General features: G+C 36.1%; 1 protein-coding gene across 5 annotated transcripts in view; it reads right to left on the bottom strand.

Annotated features, from left to right (window-relative positions):
- SMARCA1 (SNF2 related chromatin remodeling ATPase 1) overlaps positions 1-18,996 on the bottom strand; it is a 72,188-nt gene extending 53,192 nt beyond the window's left edge. For 4 of the 5 annotated variants that reach the window (XM_079123352.1, XM_079123353.1, XM_079123354.1 and 1 more), the window contains exons 1-9: positions 18,664-18,996; positions 13,885-13,971; positions 11,821-11,987; positions 11,424-11,524; positions 11,218-11,318; positions 8,281-8,460; positions 3,457-3,612; positions 2,180-2,311; positions 1,079-1,147 (exon numbers count right to left, since the gene is read on the bottom strand). In XM_079123352.1, the coding sequence (XP_078979478.1) occupies positions 1,079-1,147; positions 2,180-2,311; positions 3,457-3,612; positions 8,281-8,460; positions 11,218-11,318; positions 11,424-11,524; positions 11,821-11,987; positions 13,885-13,971; positions 18,664-18,837 (1,167 nt within the window). In that variant the 5' untranslated portion in view covers positions 18,838-18,996. The remainder of the gene's footprint in view (positions 1-1,078; positions 1,148-2,179; positions 2,312-3,456; positions 3,613-8,280; positions 8,461-11,217; positions 11,319-11,423; positions 11,525-11,820; positions 11,988-13,884; positions 13,972-18,663) is intronic. The other variant, XM_079123355.1, reaches the window with a different exon arrangement.
- Between the last annotated feature and the right edge of the window lie 2,012 nt (positions 18,997-21,008).

Below are 21,008 nucleotides of genomic sequence, written 5' to 3'. Positions count from 1 at the left end.
CACATACATAGACCTCCTTGAAATATACACATACTTAAAGGAGTTCCTACCTAATGTTTTCTATATTCTCTTTGAGAAGAGAATGAATCTACCTGCTGAGAGAGGCAGAAGACAGGAGATACCTAGGATAGAAATCTTGAGGAGACTGGGAAAGGTCTGAAATATCTGTTATAGGAAATGAGAAAGCAGGTCATAGAAGATCATGTTGAAGAAACACCAGTATCATGAAATCCCAGTTTATTAGAGGACATGAAATCATAGCAATTCCAATCTGTAGAGCTGTAATCTTCTTCATCAATATTGAGCAGGCCCAATATGAGGAAGATCACTCTTCTAATAAGTTTTAGCAGAATTCAAACCCAGAAGACAAAGTGACAGTTATGTTATTCCAATTTATGATTTTCAGGGCAGGTATAAAAGACAGACAAGGGAGCAAAGACATTTAGAACTGGCAAAAAAAAAAAGTGGTTCAAGTGACAGAAAATGGGCCTACTGTTGGATACAAAAAAAATTCATAACAGAAATGGGTTGATACATAGCAAGAAGCCGGGGTTCACAGACAGGAGGTGTATGTAAGGTAATGGAACAGTGAAACACGAGTGAAAGACCTAGAAGGATATAAGGCATTGCTATCGAAGAATAGAAAACTAGTGTTCAATGAATGTGAGGGAATTACCTGGTGATAAATGATAGAGAAGAGAATGGGTAGAGGGTGGAACTGAAAGACAGCTTGAACCTCAAGGGAAGAGTTTTATACATGTAAGTAAAGAAGCACTGGCCTTGGGGAACCAGGCGAATACTGAGGCCATCCAGAGGACCTATGGAGTGTGAGACAGTCAACAGCCTCTACTGGAAAGGACCTCACTATCACAGAAAAGACCAAGCCAAAAAAGCTATTCTGCAGAGGCAGAGGATATAGTGAAGTCTGCTAGACAAAAAGGCTATCAGAAAGTCTGAGAGAGAAGCAGTGAGACTGAACCAAGAGGTAAACCCAAAAGTTCAAACGGAATTCTATGGTAGTTTGTTTTCTGGCTAAGTTATGTATACTTCATTAATTTTCTTGTCTGTTATTACTTACTGCATGAAGTCTTTCCACTAGTTTTTGATCACCCAGGCAATTTTTAGTATCAAACCAAGAATCAAAGTCCTGAGGGATAAAAATTCAGCAATAAGTATACAGTTTTTTTTAATAAACCAGATTTCTATAAGTTCTCATACAGCCAATACAGAAATAATTCATTATAAAAGTACTTTCAGAAATGCTTAATTGTGATGACCAGTATTACTTACTTCTGAAATAGATAAATACTGGAATAGTTACCAAATTTGGACCCCATTATAGAGAAACTTGGTCAACATTTTTTTCCTTAAAAACATTAGACTTTCCCATACCACAGTAATATTATGTCTAGTTAAAAAGGAGTAAGAATAAAAAAAAATCAATCCCCAAAGTCCTTAAGTCACTCAATTCAGTTTGCTGCCCTATGGGAATGTTGTATTAATGATAAAAACAACATAAATCACACATTTACAAAATAAAATGTTTTAAATCACATGCCATAAGTTCTTTAGCATTCACCAAATGTCATTGCCTACAATAATCAAGGGACGGTACACAGAAATAAGATGGATGAAATTACATTATGTGCATGTATAAAAATGATTTTCACTATTACATATAATTATAATATACCAAAAATAAATAAATAAACCTTCCCAAAAAGACCACTTCAAAGCCCCTGCCTGTCACCATGGTACGCAGAAATATGTTTCAAGCCCCTCCAATTTAATTAAAAGAAAATGTTGAAGGTACTATTCTGAACTCAGCTTATATCATAAGTTGTGGTAGCAATATGACATAGGCAAAGTTGAATGGGCAGGTTATTCTCAAGAGGAAGTATTTCAATAAATACCGTCATTTTACAATTTTGTACTTGGGAATTTTTTCCCAAGAAAAAACCAACACACACAGATAAAGAATTACAAATGAAAAAGAATTATGAATTTCAATCTATATTCTACATTTTGAAAACAGTTATCTGTGAACAAAATAAAAATGTATTTAAAGTGTGTGGCTTGGGGCTATAGCACAGTGGTAGAGCACATGCTAAAGCATACTCAAGACCCTGGATTCAATCCCCAGCACCACTCCTCCAAAAAAAATACAGCTTACACTTACATCTGCAGAATTAAAGACATCAGGCAACAAAAAGTTGAGTAATGCCCAGAGTTCATGCAAGTTATTCTGCAAAGGTGTTCCAGTTAGAAGTAAGCGGTTAGTTGACTTGAACTCACGAACAATCTCTGAAAGCTAGAAAAATAATAGTTATATAAGCACTGTTTTATTTGTAATAATGTTCAACATTCAGTCATACTTTAGCTAAGAAATAAAGTTTTCTGAACACAGTAAACTTTGAAAATTAACTTTCTATGGGAATGTATCCTAGTTCAGGTGACACTACTGCAGTGAAGTACAACTGAACAAAACATGCCAGACATTTCTATGCTGACAGAATGCAGATAGTAGTTATACCTAAAACCCCATCCCTACTTCAAAAAATTTATTTTTTCCAATTCAGTTTCCCAGAAAAGAGTCAGAACTTCCCCATGGAATCCAGGCTATCACCTTATACAATAAAATCTCCTTCTCCCCACCAATCACATTCATCTACATACGTAGCTAAATTCTAACTTGGCCTGATCACAATTTTTCAGTGCTACAATTGAGCTCATTTTCCCTGACACTGAACTATGAACTTCCTAAATTTTAGATCACATAAATTAAGACAAAAAGCATAAAAGAATAATAATCTTAACAAAAATCTTAATTTTTATAATACTCTTAAATAATCACTCTCTAACATGCGTCCTCTTATCAGGTTATTAGTTCCAATTTGAAATTAGTATGATCCACCTGGTGGTTTTGCTCCAGTTCTGTCCCTGTTTCTCCCAAAGTAGCCCAGTGATCCAAAGAGAGGCTCATCATAATAATTGAAGGTTTTTCTACTGTTGATGGAGTTGAATGGCAAGAAATATTGGTATTTTTCAATGTTAACACCACACTCTAATTCGCACAAGTCAGATAATTCCAGGAAATTCTTTTTTCTAATCCACATGAATACACATAAGGTAGCTCCTCAATAAAAAATAAGTCAATGCAAATAACATTTGTACACCCAATAGTCTCACAACAATATTAAAATAATGTAGCATAACAGAGTTAGGCTGTAACAGGAGGCACAGCAAATGAACACCTAATTTTCTTTAAATTAAAATGTGCTCAAGTTTTATTTGTCCTGTAGTCAATAAATTTAGACTTTAAAACCATTTTAAAAACTTTCATTCACCTTTCATGAATAAAATCACTATCTCCCATTACATTTTTATTTTGAATACAGAAAAGTGAATGAACCTAGTAATTAAATAAAAATGTGAATAAATATACTGAGAACTTACCTTAGATTTTTCATTTTTTATTCTGTGAGCTTCATCAATGACAAGGTATCGCCAATGAAACTTTTTGAATACAGATTTTTCTTTAATTACCATCTCATAAGAAGTAACACAAACATCCCACTCTCCTGGCATCATTTCATCACGAATAAAAGCAGCCTAGTACAAAATAAAGTTCTTTATATTAGAAATTGCTGACAAGATGATCAAAGAATTAAAGCTTCAAGAGAATATTAAAAGTTCTAAGAGACCTTGAAGATCAGTCAATCTCATCCATTTTAGAGACTGGAAAATTAAGGCCCAAAGATACCTTTATCATCAATTATCTAGATGCAATGCTAATATATTCAACAACAGAAAAGAAACAAAGGTTCCCCTTACGTGATGAACTAGAAAAGTTCACATCATTGGGTCACTAAATTACAAAGCTCTAACTTCATGGATGAACTAAGTCTTTCTGAACCCTACATCCTTAACAAGATTCAAGCATTCTTAACACAATCTAGTTTCAACAAAAAAAGAATCAACATACATTAATGCTTCTAACCTTTCAAGAACTCTCATATATTCCTTCATTTCCTAGCAGGGATGAGTTGTACATTTTGTTAAGGCATCACAGAAGCTCATTAATGTTTTTGTGAAGTTCCTAATGTTGTTAAAAGGCTACAAATGCAATTTTATAAAGTAGATTTGCCCTATATAGCATTTTTAAATCTTCACAGGCAATGGACAACTTGGTAGTCAAGTTGACTAAAAGCATTTGTAACTTCTATGAACTGAATTCCAGATGTTATGGGTCAAAGTAAAACCACAAAACTTCACAGAAAGAAGCAAAATCTATGTGAGAAGGGGCTTATTAGTATCATAAATCTGAAGCTATATTGCATTAAAAAATTAACTGTTCCTATTACACTGTTGGTGAGACTGTAAATTAGTGCAACCACTATGGAAATCAGTATGGAGGGTCCTCAGAGTAGAAATTGGAGCACCATATGATTGAGCTACACCACTCCTTGGTATTTACCCTAAAGAAATAAAAAGTCATCATACTACAGTGATACATGCACACCCACATTTATAGCAGCAAAATTCACAATAGCCAAACTATGGAACCAGACTAGATGTCCATCAATGGATAAATAAAATGTTGTGTACACTACCCAATGGCAAAAAAATAATAAATATATTTTTCTTTTCAGTATGTATGTGCTTATAGTCTGTGTAATCATTTAGATGTAAATATCTGCAAATTAGTCATACTAAGCATTATGAAATTTGAAAAAATTAAATGTCTTTCAAAATATGAAATAAAGAAAATGTGGTATATATGCACAATGAAGTTACATTCAGCCATAAAGAAGAATGAAATTCTATCATTTGCAGGAAAATGGACAGAACTAGAGAACATCATGTTAAGCAAAATAAGTCAAACTCGGAGAGTCAAGAGTCGTATGTTCTCTCATATGTGGAAGGTCCAGAGAAATACTGGGGACAGATATTGCCCAAATTACATTATCTTGTGTGCATGTACAAATACGTAATATCAAATCCCACTACTATGTATGATATAATGTACCAATACAAAAGGAGAAAAAATGTTTATAAAAAATTTAAAACAGGGCTGGGGGGATAGCTCAGTTGGTAGAGTGCTTAAGCACAAGGCCTTGGGTTTGATCCCCAGAACCACAAAAAAATAAATAAATAAAACGAATTGTCTACTGCAAAGTTTTTATTCCATAATTCACAACTATGCACCAAATACAGTATGAACTCATTCAATAAATATTTACTGAATGTCCAATATGTGTAATATTGCCTGGACTGAAGCAGAGGACTGTAAAAAAGGCATTTGTAGCAATCTTAGTTGCACCTGGGAAATTGCCACATATTGAAGGTGCCAGACCTCAATCAGTCCCGCTAATACCTTATCATTATTTGATTTTGTGAACACTCGGTTTGATGGTTCTTCCTACAAGTTTCATAGAATATATGTATATTTTAATTTAAATTAGCTCTGCTTTGGAATGTTTGTAACTACTGGACAGATTTAAATATAAATATCCTGATAAAATATTAAATGTCACATAGTGTAAAAGCTCTCATTTTGTAGGTAATAAAGTTCAGGTCCTCTGAGATTCACTGAACATCATACAACCAATAAAAGAGCCAGAACTAAAACTAGGTCTGTTTCAATGTCCATTACCACTACCTCTGAGGTAGCTAAAAGGAAGGAGTCACAAAACCATCTTTGGGAATCACACCTCTATATGCTTCGGGACCACTTTAGTATCAGATAGGATCAAATGTACCTCTAACAACTTCCTAATTCAATTAAATGTCCACTTTAACCCACATCAGATTCTTTTTATAATTTATTTATTTTGATTCATTGTAAACAAATGGGGTACAACTGTTGTTTCTCTGGTTGTACATGAAGTAGAGTCACAACACATCAGATTTTTATTACTGAAATACTGACCTTATAATGTTACAGAAGACCAAAATAATAGAAGGACCCAATCCACCCCATGTAGTATCAAATCTGTCTACAAATAATGATCTGGACTTTATATATGTCAACATTAATCTCTAAGTACAGAATATGGTACATTAATTACTTATATGACTGATAAATACTGGTCTTGAAACTCTTTTTACCATGGCCCAGTGTAAAATTACATTTTAAGTTGCAATCCAGTATACACATACATGTTTGTGTATTTTTACATAGAAAGAAACAACTTAAAAGCTTCTCAAAACAATACTTATTATAGTACGAAACTCTGCTTAATGTTCTATTTTTCTCAATGTTTTAAGAAACCTTTGTCACCACCCACTAAGCTGAATTCACAATCCATTAACAGATGGCAACTCACAATGTGAAAAACACTGACTTTGAAGACTAATTTTCAAAATTAAAAATTTTTCCAACCACCAGAATCCAAACCCACCATGGGCAGCCAGGGCAGTAACGAATTTAAAGTGTCTCTTTAAAACTTCCAGAAATACTTCATGAAACCTAGGATTACATATAACATAGGTGAAGCTGCTGGTTTTCATTTTTAGTAAGGCATTACAAAAAACAAAAGCCTAGATATTTCTCTTTTGTTTATGATTTTCAAAAGATAATTTTAGCAAAAGATCAGTATTTTAGAAATGTAACGTTTTATGAAGAGTGGTATTATATTGAATAACATCAATGATCAGAAAGAGTTCTTCATAGTAACTAATTTCCTATGGGAAATATTAGGCATGGTGAAGGATCAAGCCTATAATTCTAAATTTATAAAGCAGTGTTTCAATATTTAAACTATTTATAAGTTAAATTTAAATAAATTTAAGCACTTTTTCTTTTTTTATTTATTTATTTTAATTAAAAATCATAAATTTACATAGGGCAATATTGTTTGATTCATTCTGTTATTTTTTCCCTTCCCACCCACCCCTCCCACCCCTCTTTTCCCTCTATACAGTCCTTCCTTCCTCCATTCTTACCACCCTCCTTATCCCTAACCCTAAACCTAACCCTAACCCTAACGCTAACCCCTCCTACCCCCCTTATATGTCCTCATCCGCTTATCAGTGAGATCATTCGTCCTTTAGTTTTTTGAGATTGGCTTATCTCACTTAGCATGATATCCTCCAATTTCATCCATTTGCCTGCAAATGCCATAATTTTTTCTTAAAGCAAAATGATGAGGATAAAATTACATAATTCATTATAGTCCCATTCTTTTGAGACAATCTTTTGATAACCTATCTAAATATATAAGATAGAATACACTTTATTATGTTCTCTGGGGGCAAAATAAAGACAAATTTTAATAATATGCTTTTCAAAGCTGATTATTAATTCTGTATATTTGTATAATGTAATATTTTTAGATTAATTCTACATTCCTAAAATAATTGTAGCCTACAAGACTGATGAATGGCTATTTTAAACACCTCCACCTGAAACCCAAGTTTCTAATATCTCATAATATCTACAGACATGTATATGTGTTGCATAAACATAAACTACAAAGCTCTGGGTACACATGAGAGATTCCATTTGTGTACATGTGCACTTGTGACTATAATAAGACAAAATTTAAGCTATACAAATTTATACATTTCTGGATTCAAAGTAGCACAAATGATAAAGTCAATAAGAAGACATACTATCAATAAAATAAGATTTCTAAAAAGTCACAGAAATAAAATTTCAAAATGCTTAAGTTAATAAACTAGTTATAAGTACAGATGAAGCATAAAAATAGATTGTCTATTATTAATAGGTAATATATCAACCTCACAGGATGTTGTGATAAGTAATAATATATGCAAAGTACTTACAACAGAGACTAGCTTAGAGTAAGCACAACTTAAGCATTATTTATTAGTAGCAGTAGTGACTTAAGTCTCCAATAGCAATACTATGTAAATGATGTTATTCTTTTTTTTCTTTAAATTTTTTTATTTGTTCTAATCGGTTATAAGACAGAATGCATTTTGACACATTGTATACAAATGGAGCATAACTTCTCATCCTCTGGCTGTACTAAGTGCTGAGTCACACCAGTAGTGTTATCATACATGTATATAGGGTAATGGTGACTGTCTCATTCTATAGTATTTCCCACCCCCCACTGCCCCGCCCCTCCCCTTACTCCCCTCTGCACAATCTAAAGTTCCTTCATTCTTCCCTACCCCCCACAACTATGTAGCAGCATCCATTTATCAGAGGAAACATTCAGTCTTTGCTTTTTGGGATTGACTTATTTCATTTAGCATGATTAAATGATGTTATTTTTTACTGCCTTTTTAAGCTTGTTTCTCACTTACTCTTGCGTCTTTGTCTCCAACGAAACAAATAACACGGAGAGATGGGACCCATCGTTTAAATTCATTCATCCAGTTGTGTAAAGTAGACTTTGGAACTAAAACCATGTGAGGTCCAGGAATGTTTCGGTAGTGCTTCAGGTAGCCAAGCAAAGCAATCGTTTGTAAAGTCTTACCAAGTCCCTGTATTATCATCACAAGGGAAAAAATCCATAAATATGCTTTCTTTAATGAAACAATCTGTTGATAACATTATAAAAGATCACTGCCAACTATCTCGCATTGAGCATTATGTTTCTACCAATAACAAGGAAAAAGGCCTTTTTACAAACCACACACACATACACATACACACACACACACACTTCAATTTAGTACTTACTGTGAGGATAAAAAGAAACCAAGAACCTGAACTTCTAACGTTGCTTAACCAAGTCACTTTCTATTATTATTATTTCTATTATTCCTAAAGGAATAAGCATGCTAATATGTAATTTTTCTAGTAATTACAAAGCTAGGAATTGTGTGTGTGTGTGTGTGTGTGTGTGTGTGTGTGTGAGACAAAGACAGATTTCCTCCAGGCAGCCTGCTTAGATATCAGCATTTCTTTCCTATTCTTCCCAACATTACCACAGCCCAGGCATTAAATATGCAGGCTACGCATCTCAAAGGACTTGTGGCTCTGTACTTACCTGCCACATGCCTAAAGACCTCAAGAACCACAAAAGAACACAGATTTGAAGTCAGACAGGACCTTAAAGATCACTAGTCCAGTGGACTTTCAAAAAATATATATTGAACCTTGCCACCTTACCCATGGCAAAGGTTAACTACATCCTATGTTGTTTGACCTTTTAAAACTGCTTTTGGGGCTGGGGTTATAACTCAGTGGTAGAGCACTTGCCTAACTAGCATGCATGAACCCCTGCATTCAATTCAGGATTCAATCCAGGGCAAATTAAATAAATAAATAAATAAATAATAGCTTTTGACTTTATCTCTGAGCAAAGTAAGTATTCCTCTTTACAAACTAAACTTAAAACTGTTTTAATAGGGTTTATCTTATTTGATATGTCAATGAGATGGGTCAAATAGACAATATGAATAAAAAGCTTAAAATGGTTACACTCCTTAACAAACTAATACCACTTCCAGGAATCCTATGAAAAAAATCTGAGAGGTACAAAAAAAACTAAATCACAAGAGTCTCATAGAAGTTTTATTTATACTACACATCAAGCAATTCAAATGAATAGCAATAAGGGTGAAATAAAATTATGGTACCTCCCTAGGATCATTTTGCTGTAAAAAATTATTTTTATTTTATTTATTTTTTTATATGGTGCTGAGGATCGAACCCAGTGCCTCACAGATTCTAGGCAAGCGCACTGCCACTGAGCCACAACCTCAGCCCCTCAAAAAACAAATATCTTACAAAATATTTAAATTACATGGAAAAAAATTGTAACTGTGAAAAATCAGAATGCAAAATTATTTCTACAATGTGATCTCAACTATGCAAAATAAACACATTCAGAAGAAAACGACTAAAAGAAATATGCCGAAAGGTCATTTGTGGTTATTTCCAGATGTCATAATTATAATTTTATTTTTACTTTATTTTTTCAAATTTTCTATGCTCCTTTAAATAACTTTCTCTTTTTTAATATTTAAAAAAGTACCAATACCAGGCCATTTTTGTTACTATTGCTTTGTAGTAGAGTTGAAGATCTGGTATTACAATACCCCGTTTCACTCTTCCTGCTAAGGATTGCTTTAGCTATTCTGGGTTTCTATTCTTCCAGATGAACTTCATAATTGCTTGCTCTATTTCTGTAAGGTACATCGTTGGGATTTTAACTGTATCTGGTGTCAACAGTATCTTTAAGCATCACTGGAGCCTTCACCTTAGACAAGCTATGGCTACAAAGTGCTTGGGGCAAATAATCCTGGTCTACCTATTTACATATTAACTAAGTTCCTCCCTCTGAGCTGACTAGAGTCCCCAAATCAGAATATGTAAGTATAAGAAGCTGCCGACCCTTGATTTAAAGGATCCTGTGCCATACACCTAACAGCTGCTCAGCCAGGGAAAAGTACCCATGGGATTGACTACTAAATGTTGTCACATGACCCTTTAATAAGTGATTGCAAATATGACTCCAGAGTCTCCTAAGTATGATATTATTGGGTTAAACAGATCTAGAACAACTTCTGTTCTCTCTTAAATTCAATTTTATTAGTTTGGTCCTAAAATACAAATCTAGGCTTTCATATTCTCCCTTTATCTGCTTAATTAGCATCTTCCTTGGCTTTACTTCTCCCTCTTTGGTTATTTTACTTATATGTCCACAACTCTCTGGCTTATTCCTAAGACTTCTACCTGGCACTCTAATGTATCAAGACTTAACATTGATTTTGATTTGCTCCTTAGTCCATGTAGTCTTTTTCTGATTACAAATCTGGGCATTTACATTCATTCATTCATCAGTGTACTCATTCATTCATTCATTGTTTGGTTTATATACCCCACATCATTCCCAAATGATGTCAGGTAGCCTACAATGAAAACATGGTACATGGATTAATGGTAAAACAGAACTAAAGAGGTACCAAGGAAAATAAGAAAGCCTAGAAGGTTCTAAAAAAAAAGGAGGACACAAAGGGCAGACCATTAAAGGGTACACAGATGATGCATGTGGGAATTCAACTTCGCTCTGTGCTTCCTGGAAGACAAAGTACAAACAAAAACAAAAGCACAATCGGTTTTCTACCATTTGACAAAATCTCAGTCACAATTTTGTGCCCTGTGAAAGTCTATGTAAGACTTTACCAAATCCTTTCACATCATAATAACTAAAATTTCTGGGTGTGCATGGAAGTTAGGAGTAGGTCAACTCAGGTATTTCAAACGTACACTAAAAAGTACCAGTTCCTTACCATTTCATCAGCCAAAATACCATTGACTCCATTTTCATATAAGGAGATCAACCAGTTTAGCCCTCGAATCTGATAATCTCTCAGGGGTCCTCCTTTCACATCTGAAAAAAATTAAGGATGTCTCGTGCTTTCATTAAAACAATCAAGTAAAACTTTTCTAAAACCAAACTTAAGTAAAAAAATCACCAAGGTGATGAAGTACTCACACGAAGGTGACACCTCAAATCTCACACAAACATTCGATGTTTTCCGACTCTCCGACAGTAGCTCTTCATCTTCTTCTTGTTCAGTGCGCCTGTGGCGATAGCTGAATTGAAAAAAAGAAACACAGTCATATTCACTTCAAATGCTAAGGTGTCAATTTAGTCAGTGTGTACTGCTAACATCTTTCATAGAAAAAGAATGAGTCATCTAGGGTCTTGTTCAGAATTGGATAGAACTGTCCTACATTTTTACTGATTTATTTCTGGCAAGAAAAAAATGTTGTCTCTAAAACATATTTATATTGGTAATAAGCTTATTTTTAATATCCAATACCAAATAAGTGAAGAGGAGGAAGAAGACAGGGAAAGAGAAAAAGTAGAAAGAGGAATGTCAACATACTCTCCAGCAGAAATTAAGTTCTGCTTTTCATCTTTCTTTATTCGAGGACGTCCCAATTTCATGTTCAGAGGAGATGTTGGAGATTTTTGTGCTGAAGGTTGAATGAAATGTGCAAAAAGTTCTGTCTGCTTCAGTAAAAACTCAAATCTCTTTGCACGGTCTGCTTTCTAATTCACAAAACAAAAGAAAAAGTAAAGGTTTTCTTTTTTATTCATTCAAGCTACTTAACAAACATTTATATTTATATTTATATTTATATTGCACTTACTAAGTGCTTTAAACATACTTTAAATTTCTTTAAGAAATCTATGAGGTAGTTACTAGTGTCATCCCTATTTTACAGATGGTAAAACTGAGGCACAGTGAGGGTAAGGAACTAGTTCAGGTTTCTACAGTCAATAAGTAGCAGAATTTGAAAATGGTAATTTCAAATAGTTTGTATAGAAGCCAAATGATCTGACAGACAATAAATGCCCCCAAAAAAAGTACCCTTCTTTGGGCTGAGATTGTAGCTCAGTGGTAGAGCATGTGTCAAGGTCCTGGTTTCGATATCCAGTACTCCCCCAAAAGTACCCTTCTTAAAGAGTTAAAATCAGAAACAAATCCTCTTTCCAAAGCATGATTTTCTTTTCCTAAATTAGTAAGAAAATTAAGCATCAAATATCTAATGTATCTCAAATATAGAAATACAAATTAACTATGATATACACACACCATGAACTAAACTCTTAAGAATTTTCAAACTGCATCTAGAAATTAAAATCTAAGAATACAGTACCACCTTTTCTCAAAGTATTTTTAATGTCATACACAATAATATAATAAACATTCTTCTACTCCATCACAGTGATCTGGAAAATTGCATGTTATTCTAGCCATATATAAAGTATCTCCTCACGCAAGGGGACAGGATTTAGGAAAAAAAATATACACACGCACACATATACATATACACATGAAATCATTAATACATATTAACTACTTAAAGCTGATATGTATTTCAAGTTCTCAATAAACTGTAAAAGGACATACAACTTATACCATATAAATACAATAAACTTTGATTCAATCAAAAATTTATAAGATCAAAAGATACATCATTCTAGATGAAGAAAAAAATGAAGACGAGGGGATTCTAAAATTCACTTTCTGACCACAGGGTAGAGATTCTGATTGCTAATGAAAGATGCGTAATTAATACCACCAGAAACTTACAGAAGAGTTCATTAACATAATACAAGAGTTAAACAAATATATTCAGACCACTAGCTGGAAGGAAGCCAAAAACTTTCCATTTTATGTTATCCACACTGGAATGTTGTTTTTAGAGTTGCTAAAACATTAACTGTCTCATTAGAAGTGGCTATAAACATTAAGGGAGACTCTTATAGAACAGTTAACAACAACCAAAAAAAATGTACTTCATTTCTACTTATTTTAATAACATTGCTGCAAAAACAACCCCTTAGGGGGAAATCATTTTCAGTTACCTGTTAACTTCTTAGTGACTAAAAATTAAATAATTAAATGAATAACAAAGCAATATGTAGGTATAACTATTAAACTTTTTAAGTAATACTTACAAGTACTGTGTAAATATACTTCCCTTAAAAAGTATATTATCATATTACTTGTTTCTGTAATGTATAACATCCATTCATATATACAAAGCAAGAAGAAGAAATACCAACCTGGCTTTGTGACTGGATTTCTCTCAAGTCACAAGGCCACAGTGATAATGCTATTGATATTTTCATCACTCAGTGGATAAAATATTTCTATCATAAAACACCTTATTATAGGATAAAGAGCACTGAACAAAGTGAGATGTGGCTTCTAGTTTCAACTATTCCATATAGTTTCTCTGATTCTTTATTTCCTCATCTGAAAATGAGTTTACTTGGAAAAAATTTATTATGATAGATTAATATATGAAATTACTTTTCAGTTCTAAAAACTACGATTCTCTATGCATTATAAATATACATCTGGTTTTTCATCTTTCACATCTTCTCTATAAAGATTAACTACAGCATTCGCTATCCTACCCAAGAGTCTATTTACCATTTTTTCTTCATATTCTGGGTCCATTTCCTTTTCAGATTTAGAAGCTTTAGTACCAAGTTTGAGTTGAAACGGAGAAATGTTTTTCTAGAATTTCAAAGGAAATAAATATCATCAAATTGCAAAGCAAGGTCTTTAAATTGGTCATCATTCTCGCTTGAAGAAAGTGAAGGATAATTAAATAACTTAATAAATAAATCAATGTGGGACGTGCATGGACCAATGATGAGATCATGTTATGAAGCAGGGCTTATGATTAATCCAGTTCTGTGCACCTGAGGTCCAATAAAAAAAATCTGAAAAGCCAGAGAAACGACATTAATTAGAATAAAAACCAAAGGTAAATCACTGAGCCTTTTCACCCTTTTTTAATTTAAAGCATAAATAAATGTGCACCCATAAAATAAGATTTAAAATTTTAGAATAGCCTCATATCATCAACCACAAACCAAAAAATTTAACAAAAGTAAATACTAATTCTCAGAAACACTTTGTGTAATGGAGGCAAACCAGACTTTCAGAAGAAAAGAATGTGATTTCTTCTCCTGAAAATATATTTTAAGATTGTTTTCATAGTCAAATTAGAACATTTTAATTTTTATGCAATGCAATGTGATCATATATATTTAAATGATTTAATAGTACAGCTTTGAAGTATTGGCAAATGTTTATTTTCTATAAATAGAAAGAAAACTTTATGTTGTATAAATATTTTATAGAAGAGGTTTTTTAGAGCTATTAACTATTAACCATCGATATTTTAAAAGTTGTAATTTAGTGAAAACAAACATCAATCAGTAACTTAAAAAGACTGAAATTATCTGGGTGGTGGAGGGAAGGATCTCACACATCTTCATCCTTTTTAAAAAAAAAAAACAAGATCGTGCTTGTATTTACAAGTACATATAAAGAATGAGTATCCTCCCCTGTAAGAAATCTGGAAATAATAACAACAAAAATGTATCCATTAAGCCTGACACAGTGGCCCACACCTCTAGTACCAGCAGCTTGGGAGGCTGAAGCAGGAGGATGGAGAGAGTTCAAAGTCAGCCTCAGCAAAAGTGTGGCATTAAGCAACTCAGGGAGACACTGTCTCTAAATAAAATTCAAAATAGGGCTGGGGATGTAGCTCAGTGGTCAAGTGTCCCTGAGTTCAATCCCCAGTACCAAAAAAATAAACTTCTATCCATTAAGACCAATGCCAAGAGTATTTACATTTTAACAAAGATTTTACAGAAGTCAAAATACACATCGTTTTGTGAAAACTAAACAAGATATGTCAATTTTATCATGGCCCTTGCTAACCTGTTTCTGAAACCCTATCTTAAAAATTAATAACAGAAGATGACCTTAAATACAAGAAAAACATGGCTCCAAGAGTTAATGAACATGTCTTCCAATATTTACTAAAATTTCTACTTTGAGGAAATCCAAACTAAGATTTTGAAATTTGACAGTGGTCAGCATCCTACTTTGGGGAGCTGATCAGATAATAATCACCTTTATTTACAGAATCTCCTATGTATAGTCATCCGTGTGAGATGTTTCAAATGTTTTAATCCTGATGGATGGGAATAGAAATCTGCAAAAGATTACCTCAAACCCACACTTTCAAACTGTAACCTATATTACGTCTCATTTTAATTTTTGAAGCAACAAGAAAAATTGGGTGTCAAAATCCCATTATTCCTTAAAAGGCTACATGAAGTGTAGTTTTCAAGTTTCAAAACAATGACAATTACTGCATCTCCTGTACATGAGTATTTGTGGAAATAAGCTTCACTTACACAAAAGTAAAACTTCAATGTTAGGAAAACATTTTATTCATTACTTCTTTGCTTACCTTGTGGTAGAATGCCATAAAAATGTAATTATATGCTAATTAAAATTCCTAATCTGAAAAAGCATTATTAAAAGCTATGGGTAATTACTTAATTGGCACTATCTTCCATAAAAGATTTTAATATACCCACCTTCTAAACCTTCTCATTCATCTATGTGTATATGTTTTAAAAATGTATTTCTCATACAGAAAAAGATAAAAGGTGAATAAGATATTCCAATAGATTCCATGTGGATTTTATCATCTGGTAGTCTAGATGCCAAGAAAATACAATACGTGATCATGAAAAGGCCTTGTCTTAAAGACCATGACCTTTTTCTTGACTTTTTCACTACCTAAAATACAATCTCCCGACTTCTAGCATGTTAGAATATCACTTAAACCAAGTTGAATAGTACTAAATCAGGTTTAATAGTACTTAACCTGGTTTAATTGATACTTAATCCAGGTTAAATTCAAGAACCAAAGAGTAACAAAAATATCTTTGGATAGCCAAATGTCAAAAGTCAATTCACAAAACCTCATCTACTTTGTTCAGCATGAAAGTACTCTCATTCTGAAGCATATTTGTTTTTATTTGATACATAATTCTAGTTAGTAATGTGGTTTCCCATACCCCAGAGAATAAAAGCAGCAGCAAATGACAAGGCAAAGGCCACTAGAGAGAGGAAGGCACATAATGGACAAGTAAGAAGGGATGGTAGAAACCCAGGACTAAAATGTGTGCTCTACTGCAACAGCATCCCTTATCCTTGGGGTCAGCATCACTGGAATTTTTATATTTTACAGTTGTTCTAAATGATTTTATGGTTTTGTTTCATCTATGTCCTATTATAAACTAACAAATTCCTTCTCATGAAAGCAGATGATGTGATAGCAATCAGAAGGGCAATTGAGGGAGCAGACAGAAAATAATCAGCACAATATTCAAAGTGTCTGGGAAGTGGTTTTTTAATTGAAGGAAAACAACCTGCCGGATCTCAATTGCCTTTGTGTCATGAGGGAAAGGCTGATCTACACTTTCAGTACATGCTTTAAGGAGTCAAGGTAGTATCAATATATTTAGATTTTTCCCAAAAAATTAAAAATAAAATAAGAAAGGTATAGTGATTAAAGTAATAAACTTTACATATGTAGGAAGTTTCTGCCACATAGCACTTCATTTCCCCATCCTGTGTAGACAAATGAAGTACCATCAGGGCAATTTCTGAAGAGGCCACAGCATTCATGAATATATAGTTATCAGCTCAGCGCTTAATAGAGATTTTTCATTACTCCCAAGACACTTCACAATTCAAAAAACTTATACAATCTAGAAATTCCACAATATTTACTGCTATACAAACGCGACTTCGGCACTTATATTTCAGAGTCTAGGAAATAAAAGAACCGAGAAACATTTCTGAATTTTGCGTTTGATTTATATTGATGCTTGGTGTATGGCCCAGTTTTAATCACCGATGTGGTATTACCGCTCCAGGTACCACACAGATCTTAAATCGTGTGTTTCCCAGTTTTTCACTTAGCACTACAATTGTCTTTCTGTTTAGTCAACCTTGGAACAGTAAAATATGTCACTTAAGCAACTGCTGAATTTAAATCTACTCTTCTAATTCAAGGCGAAAGGTGTTAATTTCCCACAAAAGCTTTTCATTTGGTCGTATAGTATCATAAAATGATTCAGACAAAGCCACCCGAGATCTCTAAAGCATAATTTTAATTACCCACCATTTTTAAATTGTGTTGTCTACTAGTAAACGGGAAAAAATCCACCCATAAACGATCCGTTCTGTAATTTTATTATACACCAAAACTCCTTATGCTCTATCCTATTTTTAATCCCAATTTTTCAAGGGGTTTCATAGTTTTATTTGCATGTCTTGCTCGATCCACGTGAGTTTTATTTGCATGCTTGCTCGATCCATGTGAATTATGTCTCATGTAAATAACACATTTTTTGACTTGGCTTTAACAGCAGTGTGAGCGGTTCCCTAATATATGTTAGCAGCAACTCATCCTGGCTTCGCTGGGTTTAAAAAAAAATTTTTTTAATTAAAAAAAAAAAAAAAAAACCCTGCAGGAGCCAGCAGCGCCCACTAGGAGAGGGAGGCAGAAGCCTGGAAGGCTTGGGGCCGGTTTGGGGGACCATTTGGGTGGCCCTGGAGTGAAACACTATACCGTCGGGGGCGGGGCAGGAGAGCGTGAGGGTGCAGACGCTGGAAATTTTCCTAAGCCAGCGTGCACGGTTCCTCAGTGTGGGGTATGGGTTGTGGGGTATGACGCCTGACGCCGAGGGCTTGTTTTCTCGAGGTGACACCCCCCGCCTCAGCAGGCGGGGATCAAACGAACAAGGGAGATTTTTTTTTCTGCAATCCAGAAGACCTACATTGCCAAAGAAATAAATGTCCTCCCTGTCATTCTGCACCCCCCCGCAACCACCAGCACCTTGAAATTCAAACTACAAAAATAAGCCCCAGCCAAACCCCTTTAGCGCGAATGTGGGATTGAAGGGCCCAGATTTCCCAGGCAGAGGCCTACTGGAAAGGGGGGAGAGCGAGCGAGGGGAGAAGAGGGAGAGGCGGAGGCTTTTTCCTGCACGGTCCCATCCCCCACCCTGTTACCCCAGTTCCGGGAAGGTAGAGGGGGCCCGGGGCTGTGGAAGGCTCCAGAGCCCTGGGTTAACGGGCACCCCTCCACCCCTCGCCGCGCCCGCCCGCGCCCCAGCCCCGCCCCCGCCCTCCAGGCGGCGAGAAGGAAGGGGGAGGGGAGTGAATGCTAGGCTGTTCCGCCGCCCCCATCCCCGAGCCCGCCGCCCCCACCCCTGCCGAGCTCCGCCGGTACCTGTCGGCGCCGAAAGGTCAGGGTCTGGGCCCCTCGGAGGGGCCAGGCACGGGATTTGTCCACCACACACACACACACACCCCCTTCCTATTTACCTCCCTCTTCTTCTCGCCCTTCTCCGTGGTCGCGGTGGCTTCGGTGGCCGCGGCGGCCGCTCCCTCCTCCTTAGAGGTAGACGGCCCCGGCTGCTCGTCCTCTGAGACCGCGATTGTGGCGGTCGCATCAGCGGCTGCCACGGTGGCTGCCACTGCGGAGGTGTCCGGCTCCATGGCGTTGGAGCGGGACGGCGAGGGGGACGAGGAAGGGGATGAGGGCTCCTGGGCGGCGGCAGTGGCTGCACTGGAAAGAGCTAGATGGAGCAGGGGTGGGGAATCACTCCGCTTCCAACCCCTCCGCTCGGCCCCCCCTTCTTTAAATAACCCTCAACCCTGCCCCACTTCCGTCCACCCACCCTACGTCATGGCCTCCCCCCGTCACCCTCCCCCTTTCCTCCACCCCCCCTCAACGATCGCGAGACTCCCCCTCCCCACCCAGAGCCCGGGCCGGCCCCGCACGACCAACTGTTGCCGGAGTGTGGGGCGCGGGCAGCGGCGGAGGCGGGAACCCACAGCCTGCAGCCCCCTGAAAATCTATTTTCCCACACGCCCCCAACAGTGAGCCTGAGCTCCCCTCGTAGATGTGAGCAAAAGGAATCCTCTTTCCCTTAAATCTGCTCTTTGTACCTCGGGGCGCTCTCCCCCTCTTGCACAAAGAACTTTTCCTCGCGTCTAACTGTACTGTAGAAGGTCTTTCTCACCATTTGCAAAGCCCAGAACCTCTCTGGGGACTGCCCTTTCCCAGGTCTCTAAAGGAATACATTGGTGGTGGTGTTCCCACCTTCCGAAATTCTGCACAGTGGTAGGCACTCCTTTAAACTCTTGATTGCAAACATTCACGTACAAGGCAAAACCTGTCTCTTGGCTTTTATGTATATTTGTTCTATTTTCAACTCTGGTACGTCTCAGATGGCCAATGTGCGGGAACCCTTCCTTCTTTTGCTTTCACCACTGAATTTTTGAGGTCGAGGTCCTCCACAAAACCCGGGTAACACATGATAAGTACTTAATGTAAGTAATTGAATTAATAGCTGTGATTTGTTGTAGTTGTTGGTTCGTGTTCTATTCGCATCCTCCTTATTTGGGCATAATTCAGCATCAATGATGGGCATGATCATGGATGTAAAACCATTTTGTAAAGGGTGCAAAAGCATGTAAATGTAATTATTAAACATAACTTTTATTTCTTATCATTTAATCTGATCAATAATGGGAAGATTTACATCCTAGCTTTTAAAATTTCAAACAACCAGTAAGCGTACTATTTCCAAAATGAAGCAGTCATGATTAATTTCCTCAGCATACCTTCCTAAATTACCAATCCGAAATAAAGTGTAAATTCCTCAAGTAGCAAGCTAGCACGCAGTTGAACCCAAGTGTGTTTTTTCCTCTGGTGATACCACCCTAAATTTCTTTTTGTGTGAAAACTGAATCCTCAGCCAGTCGGTGGTGCACGCCTGTAATACCAGTGACTCAGGAAGCTGAGGCAGAAGGAGCACGAGTTCAAAGCCAACCTCAGCAATTTATGGAGGCCTTAAACAATTTAGCGAGACAAGGTCTCAAAATTTAAAAATATATAAAAACGGTCTGGGGATGTGACTCAGTGGTTAAGCACCCCTGGGTTCCATCCCTGGTACCAAAAAAAAAATTAATCCTCAACATGAAAAAAAACTTGTTAGGTTTTAGCTGTTCTTGCTCATTTGCACCTCAGTGTGAATGAGTGTCAGATCCTGTCCAGAGACTTGTTTTGAACAGAGAAAAAGAGGCAGAAAACAATACTCTGGTGACTGAAGTGGTGTACCAATGAGAGAGGAAGGGACAAGCTGGTGGCACTAGCTTTGTTCTGAAATTACCTTCATTATGTTCTTTCCATTTACTTTAGATTCCCCACCCCCACCGCCCCACCCTTCAGAGCCCATGTTTTTCATCCTGAAGTGTATCCAATGGGCATAGGGTGTCTCCATGTAAAAATGGCTCATAGTTCTGTAGCATCAACTTCAGGGGCTGGGATTGTGGCTCAGTGGAAGAACCCTTGCCTAGCATTTGTGAGGCACTGAGTTCAATTCTCAGCACCACACATAAATAGATAAAATAAAAGTTCAATGCCAACTAAAAAAATTTTTAAAAAACATGGGAAAGATGGGTGAAATGGAATTAAGACACTTCATTGATCATTTGAATATGCATTTTCTATTAAAATGGGAAGATGTACTAAGGAATGAACTACAAAATGTGAAGCATCTCCAAAGAGAAACTGGAGACAGCCAGGTGAACATCCTACCCTTACCCCAGTACTCATAGAGTCTCCTCAGTTGTTACAAGTTCTTTAGTGGAAAAAGTTAGAG

Source organism: Sciurus vulgaris (assembly GCF_902686455.1).
Source record: "Sciurus vulgaris genome assembly, chromosome: X".
Taxonomy (NCBI): Eukaryota; Metazoa; Chordata; class Mammalia; order Rodentia; family Sciuridae; genus Sciurus; species Sciurus vulgaris.
This window is presented reverse-complemented; position numbering and strand designations above follow the sequence as displayed.